General features: G+C 39.0%; 1 protein-coding gene across 2 annotated transcripts in view; it reads right to left on the minus strand.

The window, feature by feature from the left end:
• The window catches only part of LOC311231378 (uncharacterized protein), a 159,911-nt gene that overhangs the window by 69,704 nt on the left and 75,428 nt on the right, over positions 1-14,779 (minus strand). The window contains exon 7 of one of the 2 annotated variants that reach the window (XM_084317949.1): positions 8,793-10,448. The exons of the other annotated variant lie outside the window; for it this stretch is intronic. Within the exon in view, the coding sequence (XP_084174075.1) occupies positions 9,430-10,448 (1,019 nt within the window). The 3' untranslated portion in view covers positions 8,793-9,429. Of the gene's footprint in view, positions 1-8,792; positions 10,449-14,779 lie in introns of those variants that run through there. 2 annotated transcript variants of the gene reach the window in all.

Raw genomic sequence — 14,779 nt, forward strand, 5'->3', positions numbered from 1 at the left:
ACACACACACACACACACACATAGTCACACACACACACATACACATTCACACACACACAGTCACACACACACATACACACACACTCACACACACACATTTTCACATACACACACACACAGAGAAGATCACTATTGAAATCCTTAATTTGAGCTCCAAACAAGCTAACTATTTCCTGGTATATTGTACTTATAATCTTGAATTAAGTCATTGAAGTAAGTTAAAATATAATTAGGTTTGGTCATACTTAAATGTCTACAATTAGTTAATGTGTCTGTGCTGTTTCCAATTTATGTTCAATTTGATTAATTGATGGTTTTATATTCTGATCTATTCTCTTCTATCCAGTTCTAATTTAATCTGTTATTCAGTTATATTCTATTCTAAAAGAATGATTAAAGTCAACAGACTTAGTGATAAAGAAATATATCTGTGTTTATGTGGGCAATTGTAATTCAAATATAGATATTAGGAAATGAAAATGATGCAATGTTTAAGGTAGATTGTTAGTATTATGTGAAGGGGGTTGGGCGATTAAGCCAAACCCCTATTTTTCAAATACCAGATTAGCAGTCCTGTGATTGGAGGAAATAATGTGATGATGTCATCAACTCCGAGACACTGGGCCTTGGCTATAAGATGGGGTGTGATGGGGGGAAAGGGGAACTCTGAAACAACCCACACCACAAGACCTCTCCACCATCCACACTCAAGGCGGGCAGGTCAGCAGGAGAACAAAGGACATCGCTTTTGGAGGGAAAACAGACTGCTTTGTTTTGTCAGCCAGACAACAAAGACCATCAACAACTTATCAACTATCATTCTTTATACTGTAATATTAGTCTGGTTGTATCACTCACGGCATAGTGTTTGTGATCACAACTATAGCATTTTCTTATTGTAATTTGTATACACTCTTAAACTTTGATTAAACAGCTGCTATATAACCTTTTTCCTCCTAAATTCCTTCTGCCTGCACCGCTCAGTTTGAAGAGAAGTGATTCCCAGAGCTTTAAAGTATTGAATCACAACGCAGAGTACTAACGCAAACAGGTTCTGAGCAGAGCAGAACCGAAATAGCTTGGGAAATCCACTTCATGTGCTTCATACAGTAAAACATTTAAAAGAATAAAGTCCAAACACTATACAAAATATACAATATACTAATTAAAGTACAACCTATAAGTAGTACAAAATGCAAACTTAAAAAAATATGCAAACTTACTTATTTTCTTCTAAAATTAGGTAGGGATGTGTGTGCAATGAATGTAGATGGATGGGTTAGTGTTACATAGAGTCATTGAGCATCCTGATGGGGATAGAAGCTCCTTCTGAGTCTCTCTGACCATGAGACTCCGGTAGCGCGTGCCTGACCGCAGCAGTGCAAAGAGGCAGTTGTTTGGGTGGCTAGAGTATTTGACTATTCTCTTAGACTTGGCCCTGCAACGCCTGGTGCAGAGGTCGTAGTTCAAGCCCAGGTCTCTGAGCTTGACAACGAGCTTTGAGGGGACTATGGTGTTGAATGCTGAGCTGTAGTCAATAAATAGCATTATCACATAGTTCCCCTGCCTCTTGTCCAGGTGTGATGCTGCCGTGTGCAGCACATGGGCTATGGCGTCCTCCGTGGACCTGTTGGTGTGGTAAGCAAATTGCAGGGGGTCCAGGGTGTTGGGGAGGGAGGAAAAGATGTAGCACTTCACTAGCTTCTCAAAGCAGTTTTGCAAAAAGATGAATTATACTGAATTATATATTTATAATTATATTATAAATTTAATTATATATTTATATTATATATTTATAGTGAATTATACTGACCAGAACAAACAGTACAGCTCTGTGACTTGTTTTAACATGATGAATTATACTGACAAGAACAAACAGTACAGCTCTGTGACTTGTTTTAACATGATGAATTATACTGACCAAAACAAACAGTACAGCTCTGTGACTTGTTTTAACATGATGAATTATACTGACCAGAACAAACAGTACAGCTCTGTGACTTGTTTTAACATGATGAATTATACTGACCAGAACAAACAGTACAGCTCTGTGACTTGTTTTAACATGATGAATTATACTGACCAGAACAAACAGTACAGCTCTGTGACTTGTTTTAACATGATGAATTATACTGACCAGAACAAACAGTACAGCTCTGTGACTTGTTTTAACATGATGAATTATACTGACCAAAACAAACAGTACAGCTCTGTGACTTGTTTTAACATGATGAATTATACTGACCAGAACAAACAGTAGGGGAGAGTGGGGTGAGTAGTGCCACTTTTTACTTAAAGTGCCTTTAAAGCAAGGGGATTACAGTAATGCCCCCAACTAAAATATGTATATATAGTTTAGGATGTTGTGCATCCCTGGGGACAATCACTTTGGATCTTAAATAAACTGTTTCAGAAATATAGCTTTAGAAAAAAAAGTGCTTTTGTGGCACAACTTGCCCCCGGTGCGGGGTAAGTTGTGACATTAGAGAGAATACACTGGGGTAAATTGTGCCATTGATAATTTTACATAAAACAGATCATTTTAATCTCAAAAGCGGTAAAAGCATCCTGCAGATCTTCATCTCCTTTCCAACCTGACGTATAGTCTTCCCCTGTTGCACCTCTTTCACTGCTCTTTCCAACTTCTCAAGAGGAGTTGAAACCCTGTCTGTCCTCCGTTTGTATATCTGTGTGGCATGATGGATTTTGGTCTAAAATTAAGAATATCACATAGTTTTAGTGATCAAATGCAAGAATGCAATGTACAATAACAATAAAATACAATAAAGTAATATATATATAGTTAATAATTATAAGTTGGGGCAACTTAACAAAGAGAATATCTGGCACAACTTAACCCAGGCCCTTTGGCACAAATCACCCCTCAGCTGTTTTGAGCTAGCATCATGCTAACTGTATAGACTCATGGTGTAGCTTACTAAAGTACTAAAACATGGGTGAACTGTTTTCAAAGTTGTCTATAATTGTTCAAACACAGCAATCAAAAAACCTTGATCATACAAATTTTACTTTGGAGGGCAAAAAACTGTTTTTTGAACTTAAATGTGCTTACCTCTCAAGCCAGGTGTCTCCCTTCTCTGCAGGTTGAGTGAAATGGATGCCTCTTCAAAAATATGTTGTCACATGACCAACTTCTTCTATGGTTTTCTAGATAACAGGGTTGGAACTACATGCCCCTTGGCACTACTCACCCCACTCTCCCCTACAGCTCTGTGACTTGTTTTAACATGATGAATTATACTGACCAGAACAAACAGTACAGCTCTTTGACTTGTTTTAACATGATGAATTATACTCACCAGAACAAACAGTACAGCTCTTTGACTTGTTTTAACATGATGAATTATACTCACCAGAACAAACAGTACAGCTCTTTGACTTGTTTTAACATGATGAATTATACTGACCAGAACAAACAGTACAGCTCTTTGACTTGTTTTAACATGATGAATTATACTCACCAGAACAAACAGTACAGCTCTGTGACTTGTTTTAACATGATGAATTATACTCACCAGAACAAACAGTACAGCTCTGTGACTTGTTTTAACATGATGAATTATACTCACCAGAACAAACAGCTCTGTGACTTGTTTTAACATGATGAATTATACTGACCAGAACAAACAGCTCTGTGACTTGTTTTAACATGATGAATTATACTGACCAGAACAAACAGTACAGCTCTGTGACTTGTTTTAACATGATGAATTATACTGACCAGAACAAACAGTACAGCTCTGTGACTTGTTTTAACATGATGAATTATACTATTGATTGGTCTATGGGTTTCAGGATCCCTGCACCCAACCCTGGATCACCACACCCTTCATAAACCCTGGCAGATAATTTCTCTCGCTCTCTCTTGCATGTGATTTGGCCTCTGTTGTGGTTTTGGCCTTTTGTTTGTTACTGTTATTTGGTCTTTGTTGACCTGTTGTTTAGGGACCATAGAGCTGGAGTTATTTGACGTATTTGACTTTGAATGTTTTTGTTATACATTGATTGATTGATTGATTGCAAACGTTATTAACAGATTGCAGAATGGGTACAATACAGTACAGCTCAATAATACTAACAACTGCTAAGAGGATGAAGACCAGAAAAAGACTTTCATCTTGTTTACATAAGGGTCCACATTTAGTTGGCAATTGTTTTCTGTTCTTCCATATCTTTGTATTATATGACCAATTTGTGTGTTTTTCTCATTTTCAGGAGGCACCGATGGGGTGAGCCGCCATTTCATTTGAGTATTGTTTTCTCCTGTTTTTGTTATGGTTAGGTTAATAATAATAATAATAATAACTGGACTTTTTGGAGAAAAAACCAGGGACACTGGTACAGAGACAGGTTGGAGGGGGGGGGGTCACTGCAGAGAGGAGGGGCTCCACCTTGTTTCCAGACATATGCAGACTCCCTTGTACTACAAGATATGTGAAGGCCACCCTACCCTAGGTATAAATATCTGTGTATTATTCTCATTCGGCATCACTCCAGGAACAGAAAGCCACTGTTGTACTCTGTAACTGTGTTTGCTCTTACTGGCTAGTAACTTATAATAAACTTCTAGTTTACCTCTGACCAACCATCAGTCTCAGCCGGACTCTTGTTTTCAACTTGGCTCCATCGGCCGGCGGTTTGCCCTGTGAGCTTCACATGTGATTATCACTTATTGATGAGGTGGATAATCTTCCTGTCAGTCACCACTGATCTCTTCACATGTAGATCTGTAGATAAGGATGATGTCATTGAAGCAGACAGCAATCTGAGTCCATTGAGCCTCCTGAACAGGCCATTACAGTTTGCTTTATGAGCTTTAGCAGGTGTGAATAGTAATTCAGTACCTGGCTTTCAATTCTACCTCTTTCAGCTTCTTTTGACCATTTAAGATAACTACTTAGTCACTTTAACAGAAAGCAGGGCCAGCCCTGTTACATTTGGCCCTAGGTGAGTTTGTATTACGTTTATTTGAATAGGGACTGTGCACATTATTCAACAGTAATGAGACAAAGTACCACCACTGTAAATATGCCAGTGTTAGCTGGGTAGCTAGTTTTCAACTGCAGTCCCTAGGCAAGATATTAAATGCCAGGTAAAAACAGAATAGAGAGACATTTTAAGAGCATACTTATAATATAGTATAGTATTTGAATATAACAGCATAGTTAAAAGTGGTTAAGGCTAAATACACAATTAGCTATTGGCAAAGTGGGGAGAATACTGTGATGTGAATGAGCTGCAGGGCGATGACGTCAGGAGCAGGGACTCCCTGATTATGGGATGAGACACTGAACACTAAAGAGACAGTGGGACTCTCATGTCGGGGTGGGAGCACCTCGCTACAGTGTCATCACTCTGTTGGATGTTGGGGGGAGTGAGGTCACGGTCAGTTAGGACCGCCGGCGATGAAGACAGACAGCCAGCGGCCCCCAGGTTCCTGTTAGTGCTGAGGAGGGGAGGCTTAACCTCCTGGAGCCAGACAGACAGGGACGGGGATAGAGAGAGCGCTGCGCTGCATAGCTCCCATACGCTGCACTCGGGACCTTCTTGCGGACGCAGAGTGAGATTTCCTGATTGAAGCCTACAGCCTTGTGGTACACGCCGTCCAGTGAAGCCATTTTCCCAGGGAGTCCACTTTTACATATTGTATTTTGTATATCATTCTTGTATTGTGGTATATTTCAGGCCTGTTATATGTTAACTAATTGGAGGGTGGTGGGGGGGAAGCAGATGAGGGAGGGGCAACTAGTACCAGGAGGTGGTCCCTTGTGTTCACGTTGGACCAGTGATGGTCGGTTGCAGTGTTTCAAGTTTCTCAAGTTTCTTTAATAGTGCTGGTTGATTGTGTGCATTGTTTGATGTGCAGTGCCTCTTGTAACATGGCCTGGTTAGTGGTGTGCTCTAAAGCTAGGCTATCAGGCTATTAGGCTTAGCCCGAGGTGTAGTGGTTTCCTTAACTTAATGGAAGCCTTACTGTGGCTGGTTGCCCCCATGTCTGTTAACCCCGTTCTCCCTGGTAGGAATATGAACTTTGGTCTCATTACTTATGCTAACCATCCAATAAATTTAGGGAATGATCTTTTTCTTTCATTGACTTTCTTATATTTTCGTTTATCCAAGGGAGGGTGCTCTTTTGGACACATTTGGATTTTATTTCTTTAAGAAAGCTGTCCATTGTAGATTTGATAGTGGAGAGGAACAGGTGACTGTCAGTTTCTACATCAGTCCCTGATAGTATATCACTCCAGTCAAGTCCATGTATTGCTGCTTTAAAGTGACCTTGGTCAGCCTTAGGGATTCTGAGGTAGGTCTGCTTTTTGGTGGTAGTCAGATTAGATCCATTCTTACTTCTTAGACAGTTTTCTAGATACAAGCATTAAGGTCAGATAGGCCAGTGACTAAATGTAATGATTTAGTAATCCTCTCTGGCTTGTTACTAAACACTAGGTCGATGTGTGTCTTATCCTAGTTGGCCCTTTAATCATCTGAAAAAAAATCTAATTTAGTTGTAAATTATTTTAGGGCTTTTCTACCATGTTCATCTTCCCAGTTTATGTTGAAATCTCCCATCAAAAGTACTTCTTTATCAAAGTTGCACTCTCTAAGTATGGTGTTCAGCTGGTCAGAAAATATAGCTTTGGAGTCTGGTGGTCTCTTAATTGATTATTGGTAAATAATTAACCTAAAGCATTTCTCTGAGGATGGGTGGGTTTATCTTTCTGTTTGTTATATCTTTTATTTAATTGTTTAACTATTTGTTTTAAAAAACTGGGGAAAAAGGAAGAGCTCTACCTTTTGATACTTTATTTTTTTCCAATAAAATATCTCGACATTTCAGTTCTGAAAACATGCCGTAATCCGTATACACTGTTCAATAACCTTTTTCTAAACTGTGGCTGATATTAAATGTTGATTGAATGTAATTTCTCACTCAAAGACGACCCTTCTGACCAGAATTCAAGGTTGAACTGTTTTAACACTATTCTCCTCAAATTTACCTGATTTCATGTATTTTTGGTCTTGACTTTTTACCTGGAGCAATCTTGTCAACTGAATGTACATGTTTGACCTTGTAAGGGCTTGTTGACTTAGACTGTGAACAGCATGTCACCAGGAGGTACATCTGTGGCAGCTAAGGGTCAGTTGCCTTGTTCGTCAAATAATATCAAGCTTGAGTGTTACACTCTGAGTGCATAGTAGTATAGACATATTCGCAAGATAGGTAGTTTCAAGTTTCTTTAATAGTTGTCATACAGAAGTACAGAATACTTTTATACAAAATGCTTCTTACTGTTACGCTCCACTTATAATATAGTATTATTTCAGATATTGTTTGAATGTGTTTCTAGTAAATAGCATTTTCAAAAAAAAAATTGCACTCAGAAGATGAAGCCTTTCATACAAAGTAGGTTAAAATGTAATATTTCATTTGCATACTTCTGAGTTAGTTACTTCTAAGACATCAATTCACACCTTCCCACTTAACTTGACGGTTACAATTCATCCATATTATTAGCATATCATACATTCGAATGAGAATGTTTCAAAGTTGGGATCAATTCACTTTTTAATTCAAGATGTATTTCATAAAAAATATTCTGTCATGAAAAGGTTTTACTATCCAACCTAATGACAAGTAAATGTGAATGGATGTTCTATCATGAGAAAGTAAACAACAATTTGTTTTGATTTTAATTGATTGAATTTAAACTGATTTCAACCCTAAAATGTTTCGATAGTTTCATCAATACTACAGCCATTACTCTGTCAATATACACAAAATATACACAAAATAATGACAAAATAGTTAGTTACTTGTGCAACAGGTTACTCTGCAATTCCCATAAACCAACAAGCAGTTAGATGGTAAAACAATGATAAATTCATATAAAAGGAACATTCCTTTAATAAAATACCAATGAAGACAATACATGGAACATTACTCTAAAATAAACACTTGTTTTTTTTTTAACTTTCTTTTATTTTGTGTCATATTGAACATCACATTGCATTAATCATACAGTATAATATACTTGATTCACATAGTCAATGACATTTGTTACTCAGGCTCTTCCCTCTTATTCAATTTGTTTAAGGTATTCAGCGTAATCAAAATAAGCTGTATAATCCGAGTACGCCTCTTAAACAACCCAGTGGGGAGGGATTTTTACAATATTTTTTTTTATGATTTTTTGTAGGATAAGAAACGAAAAAATAAATAGAAAAATAAATTTAGCAAAAGGAAAAAAATATATACTTTAACAGAAAAAAAAGAACAACAAAAAAAGAAAAGAAAAAAAAGAGAGAGGGCGTCAGGCTCATGCTAATGTATCTCCAGGTACAAGGTTACAAGTGACCATCTCTGCATAAACATATCTTTTTTCAGTTGCAATTGTGCAGTCATTTCTTCCATTGTATACATCTGTCTCAGTCTCTTGGTCCATTGTTTGATTGTCGGTGGTTGATTTTGTAGCCATGCCATAGTTATCATTTTCCTTGCTATTAACAGTATCACTCTCAAGATATATAACGTATCTCCATAGTATGTGCCTTTCGGTATACATCCCAAGATATAGTACGATGGATTCAGAGGTAAGTCAAGATCTAGAATGGTTTTAATCTCATTTTTGATATTCATCCAAAATGTCTGCACCCTTGGACAGTCCCAGAAAATATGTGTATGATCTCCGATCATTCCACATCCTCTCCAACATAGTGGTGAGGACCCACCAGCAAATCCGGAGAGAACTTGAGGAGTCCTAAAGTACCTGACCTTGACCTTCCAGTCAAACTCCTTCCACATTGGGCTATTTGTGATTTTATGATTGCTTGAATGGCTGGGTCATTGGCTGGGTCAAATAAAAACATGTCCTACTAGGAACGTTGACAATATGTGTGACATTAGTTCAATACATCACTAGTGTCCACATAAAAATATAAAAGTCCATACCAGAAGCAGTTTCCCCTCAGTGTGTACACCACATGTTTGTTAACTAGCTTGGCTTTTGGCTGGTCACCCCATACTGAGGTCAGAAAGTTCCTATGATCCCAGTATTTAAAACACTAGAACAATGTGTGTTCACTCTTATGCCAATGACATATTGTCCCAGGAACATCCACACCGTCTGTCTCACTCAGAGCGACCGAAACACAACTGTTGTTGTCAATGAAAACTGTGTCTATATGCTACTGATTCTCTCTCACAGAAGCTTCTGTGCAGGTCAAAAGCTCTTGGTAGTGGTTTTTCATTTAAAAAGAACGGTCAAATATTACTACCACTATTATTCTTATGATTGTTGATGGACTGATAGCTGTAATGACGTACTGAAGCGTTTTAAACACTGGCCCACAAATTCATTATGAGTGGAACTCTTCTAACACTGGCTCCAGCAGTAGGGTTCATCTCCTCTAATGTGCAGGTGAATTGACAGGTTTGACATTTCCCTGAATATTCTCTCCCAAGTGAATTTTCTCATGTTTTCTGAAATATGCTAATGTTCTGAATCTCTTATCACACAAACCACAATGATGTGGCTTCTCTCCTGTGTGAATTATCCGGTGTGATTTCAGACTATTTAGTTGACTAAAGCTCTTCTCACACTGGTCACAGGAGTAGGGCTTCTCTCCTGTGTGAATTCTCTGGTGTAATTTCAGACTATCCGGTCGACTAAAGGTCTTCTCACACTGGTCACAGGAGTAGGGCTTCTCTCCTGTGTGAATTCTCTGGTGTTTTTCCAGAACACGCAATTGACCAAAGATCTTTCCACACTGGTCACAGGAGTAGGGCTTCTCTCCTGTGTGAATTATCTGGTGTAATTTAAGCCTATCCAGTAGACTAAAGCTCTTCTCACACTGGTCACAGGAGTAGGGCTTCTCTCCTGTATGAATTCTCTGGTGTGATTTCAGATTACCCAGTCGACGAAAGCTCTTTCCACACTGGCCACAGACGTAGGGCTTCTCTCCTGTATGAATTCTCTGGTGTAATTTCAGACTAAACGGTAGACTAAAGCTCTGTCCACACTGGTCACAGGAGTAGGGCTTCTCTCCTGTGTGAATTCTCTGGTGTAATTTCAGATCATGTGGACGACTAAAGCTCTTCCCACACTGGTCACAGGAGTAGGGCTTCTCGCCTGTGTGAATCATCTGATGTGATTTCAGATGAGACAGTTGACTAAAGCTCTTTCCACACTGGTCACAGGAGTAGGGCTTCTCTCCTGTGTGAATTATCTGGTGTCTTTGCAGACTATTCAGATGACTAAAGCTCTTCCCACACTGGTCACAGGAATAGGGCTTCTCTCCTGTGTGAACGCGCTGATGTATATTGAGAGTCATCTTTGAACTGAAGCTTTTTCCACACTGGTCACAGCAGAGACCTTTTCTTCCATCCAAGCCTTTTGGTTTCTTCCCAGGCCTGACAGGACAGCTATCTGGATGGAGAAGAGTGTCAGTGGAAGGACAGATTTGGTGATTTCATTCAGCTTTAATTTCCATGTAAGAGGTTTATAATGGTACGTAGCTGGGTTTTAGAGTGGTCTACAGTTCTAGACTTAAACTACTTTGTTTCAAGCACCAGTTAGTCAACAGTTTCTGGAGCAGGAGTGGTTACATCATGGCTATGGTTAAGGTCGGTTTAAATTTAGTCCGGGACTAAAGCCCCTTTTGTAATGTTTCTTTCTGGCAATGAAGAAACTGGGGTTCTTTCAATATTATTTATTCAGGTACTGGTAGCAAGTAGTATACAGGTCAGCATCAAACAGGAACAGGTGTCACATTACTTACTAGTGCCCCTGATAAGTGTGATACTGTTGGCGCTTATGTAGCCTGGTAGACGGTGCCATCTAGTGGTTAATATAAATCACATATCACAACACCTTTAGTCTCAGGTTATTACAGATTTAAGTGTCACCTTATGGATAAAATCTTACATCACACTATGGGAATGTTCATATCTCTGTAACAATAGTATGTTTTCTGTAAATTGGATGAAACATGTCCACAAAATAACCACATAATCCATGACTACTGTATAAGACATTTAACTAAATGGTGATTTCATTGGATGTGCACTGTTAATTAATGCTTGTATATCTTATCGTGTGTTGTCATGTTTGTTTATATGTTTGTTTATATAAAAAGAAAAAAAAATCCATGACTACTTTTGAATAATCCTGAATTTAAACTAAATACAAATTAAAGGAATTTTCTCTTTTTATTTGGAAGCAACGTTGAACAGAACGTGATGCTCATGTTTCTTACTACAGACCCAGAACCATGTACTGAATACCTCTTCACCTACGACTGAACTCCTGTACATGGCACCAACACTAGGGCTGCAACTAACCATTATTTTGTTATCGATTCAACAAACTATTAACACTTTAATCGCCGTTGACGCTGGAACACGTCATTCCCCGCCATGCTCATTCTGCCGAAGACGCTGGACAGCGTCTTTGATATCAATATTTAAAAAAATCTGTGATCGAAATCATATTTCTCCCCCGGAGACATGAGATGTACTGGTGAGCCCCTATCAACTCTCTAACGGTTCAAGAGCGCCATCTGGTGGCCGATCGGCGGATCGCCCAGGGAAGAAACAGGAAGTGGAAGCTGGTGCTCATTTCAATTTGGTCCGATCACTCGGTAATAGTCCCAGGACTCGAGCTGATCACGACGGATAGTGATCCGTTACCAATAACTCGATAAACAACATGATTTGGACGTATATACTATTATACAACCTGGAAATGGATCGGATATTTCGACATCCCATAATAGAAAAAATTCTGTTCCACGCTCATCTCCCAACGGCGAGAGGAAGCTATGGTGAGTTTCAGCGTTATTTTGTAATGTCTTCTATATTAACTGCTCTAATGATCATATCACCCACACTAGATGAATGATATAACGTTGCCCACGGAATTATAAACGACCCCCCTCCCCATCCGGTCATCATCAGATCATACGTAGTAATTTCTAGAAGTACGTCCATTTGAAATTTTTTATCTCGCACAGATTTCTTTCATTGACTTTCTTATATTTTCGTTTATCCAAGGGAGGGTGCTCTTTTGGACACATTTGGATTTTATTTCTTTAAGAAAGCTGTCCATTGTAGATTTGATAGTGGAGAGGAACAGGTGACTGTCAGTTTCTACATCAGTCCCTGATAGTATATCACTCCAGTCAAGTCCATGTATTGCTGCTTTAAAGTGACCTTGGTCAGCCTTAGGGATTCTGAGGTAGGTCTGCTTTTTGGTGGTAGTCAGATTAAATCCATTCTTAGTAGGGATGTCCGATATTATCGGCCGACCAATATTATCGGCCGATATCGGCAGTAAAATGTGATATCGGAAAATATCGGTATCGGTTTAAAAAAAGAAAAAAACAATAACAATATTTGTTATATATATATCCAGTGAAATTATTAGTTACCTGAAATTATTCAGTTTTTTGGGGGGGGAAACCCTGCATATATCGGTATCGGTTGATATCGGTATCGGAAATTAAGAGTTGGACAATATCGGAATATCGTTATCGGTAAAAAAGCCAATATCGAGCATCCCTAATTCTTAGACAGTTTTCTAGATACAAGCATTAAGGTCAGATAGGCCAGTGACTAAATGTAATGATTTAGTAATCCTCTCTGGCTTGTTACTAAACACTAGGTCGATGTGTGTCTTATCCTAGTTGGCCCTTTAATCATCTGAAAAAAAATCTAATTTTTTTAGCATTTTTTTTCTAATTTGTTTTGATTTTAATTGATTGAATTTAAACTGATTTCAACCCTAAAATGTTTTGATAGTTTCATCAATACTACAGCCATTACTCTGTCAATATACACAAAATAATGACAAAATAGTTAGTTACTTGTGCAACAGGTTACTCTGCAATTCCCATAAACCAACAAGCAGTTAGATGGTAAAACAATGATAAATTCATATAAAAGGAACATTCCTTTAATAAAATACCAATGAAGACAATACATGGAACATTACTCTAAAATAAACACTTGTGAAAGTAAAAAAACATGTCCTACTAGGAACGTTGACAATATGTGTGACATTAGTTCAATACATCACTAGTGTCCACATAAAAATATAAAAGTCCATACCAGAAGCAGTTTCCCCTCAGTGTGTACACCACATGTTTGTTAACTAGCTTGGCTTTTGGCTGGTCACCCCATACTGAGGTCAGAAAGTTCCTATGATCCCAGTATTTAAAACACTAGAACAATGTGTGTTCACTCTTATGCCAATGACATATTGTCCCAGGAACATCCACACCGTCTGTCTCACTCAGAGCGACCGAAACACAACTGTTGTTGTCAATGAAAACTGTGTCTATATGCTACTGATTCTCTCTCACAGAGGCTTCTGTGCAGGTCAAAAGCTCTTGGTAGTGGTTTTTCATTTAAAAAGAACGGTCAAATATTACTACCACTATTATTCTTATGATTGTTGATGGACTGATAGCTGTAATGACGTACTGAAGCGTTTTAAACACTGGCCCACAAATTCATTATGAGTGGAACTCTTCTAACACTGGCTCCAGCAGTAGGGTTCATCTCCTCTAATGTGCAGGTGAATTGACAGGTTTGACATTTCCCTGAATATTCTCTCCCAAGTGAATTTTCTCATGTTTTCTGAAATATGCTAATGTTCTGAATCTCTTATCACACAAACCACAATGATGTGGCTTCTCTCCTGTGTGAATTATCCGGTGTGATTTCAGACTATCCAGTAGACTAAAGCTCTTCTCACACTGGTCACAGGAGTAGGGCTTCTCTCCTGTATGAATTCTCTGGTGTAATTTCAGATAATGTGGACGACTAAAGCTCTTCCCACACTGGTCACAGGAGTAGGGCTTCTCTCCTGTGTGAATCATCTGGTGTGATTTCAGATGAGCCAGTTGACTAAAGCTCTTTCCACACTGGTCACAGGAGTAGGGCTTCTCTCCTGTATGAATTCTCTGGTGTGATTTCAGATTACCCAGTCGACGAAAGCTCTTTCCACACTGGTCACAGGAGTAGGGCTTCTCTCCTGTATGAATTCTCTGGTGTGATATCAGATTACCCAGTCGAAGAAAGCTCTTTCCACACTGGCCACAGACATAGGGCTTCTCTCCTGTGTGAATTATCTGGTGTAATTTAAGTCTATCCAGTAGACTAAAGCTCTTCTCACACTGGTCACAGGAGTAGGGCTTCTCTCCTGTATGAATTCTCTGGTGTAATTTCAGATAATGTGGACGACTAAAGCTCTTCCCACACTGGTCACAGGAGTAGGGCTTCTCTCCTGTGTGAATCATCTGGTGTGATTTCAGATGAGCCAGTTGACTAAAGCTCTTTCCACACTGGTCACAGGAGTAGGGCTTCTCTCCTGTATGAATTATCTGGTGTGATTTCAGAATACCCAGTCGACGAAAGCTCTTTCCACACTGGCCACAGACGTAGGGCTTCTCTCCTGTATGAATTCTCTGGTGTAATTTCAGACTAAACGGTAGACTAAAGCTCTGTCCACACTGGTCACAGGAGTAGGGCTTCTCTCCTGTGTGAATTCTCTGGTGTCTTTGCAGACTATTCAGATGACTAAAGCTCACCCCACACTGGTCACAGGAGTAGGGCTTCTCTCCTGTGTGAATTCTCTGGTGTAATTTCAGACTAAACGGTAGACTAAAGCTCTGTCCACACTGGTCACAGGAGTAGGGCTTCTCTCCTGTGTGAATTCTCTGGTGTCTTTGCAGACTATTCAGATGACTAAAGCTC

The sequence above is a fragment of the Notolepis coatsorum genome (genome assembly GCF_963971535.1).
Source record: "Notolepis coatsorum genome assembly, chromosome: 7".
Classification (NCBI taxonomy): domain Eukaryota; kingdom Metazoa; phylum Chordata; class Actinopteri; order Aulopiformes; family Paralepididae; genus Notolepis; species Notolepis coatsorum.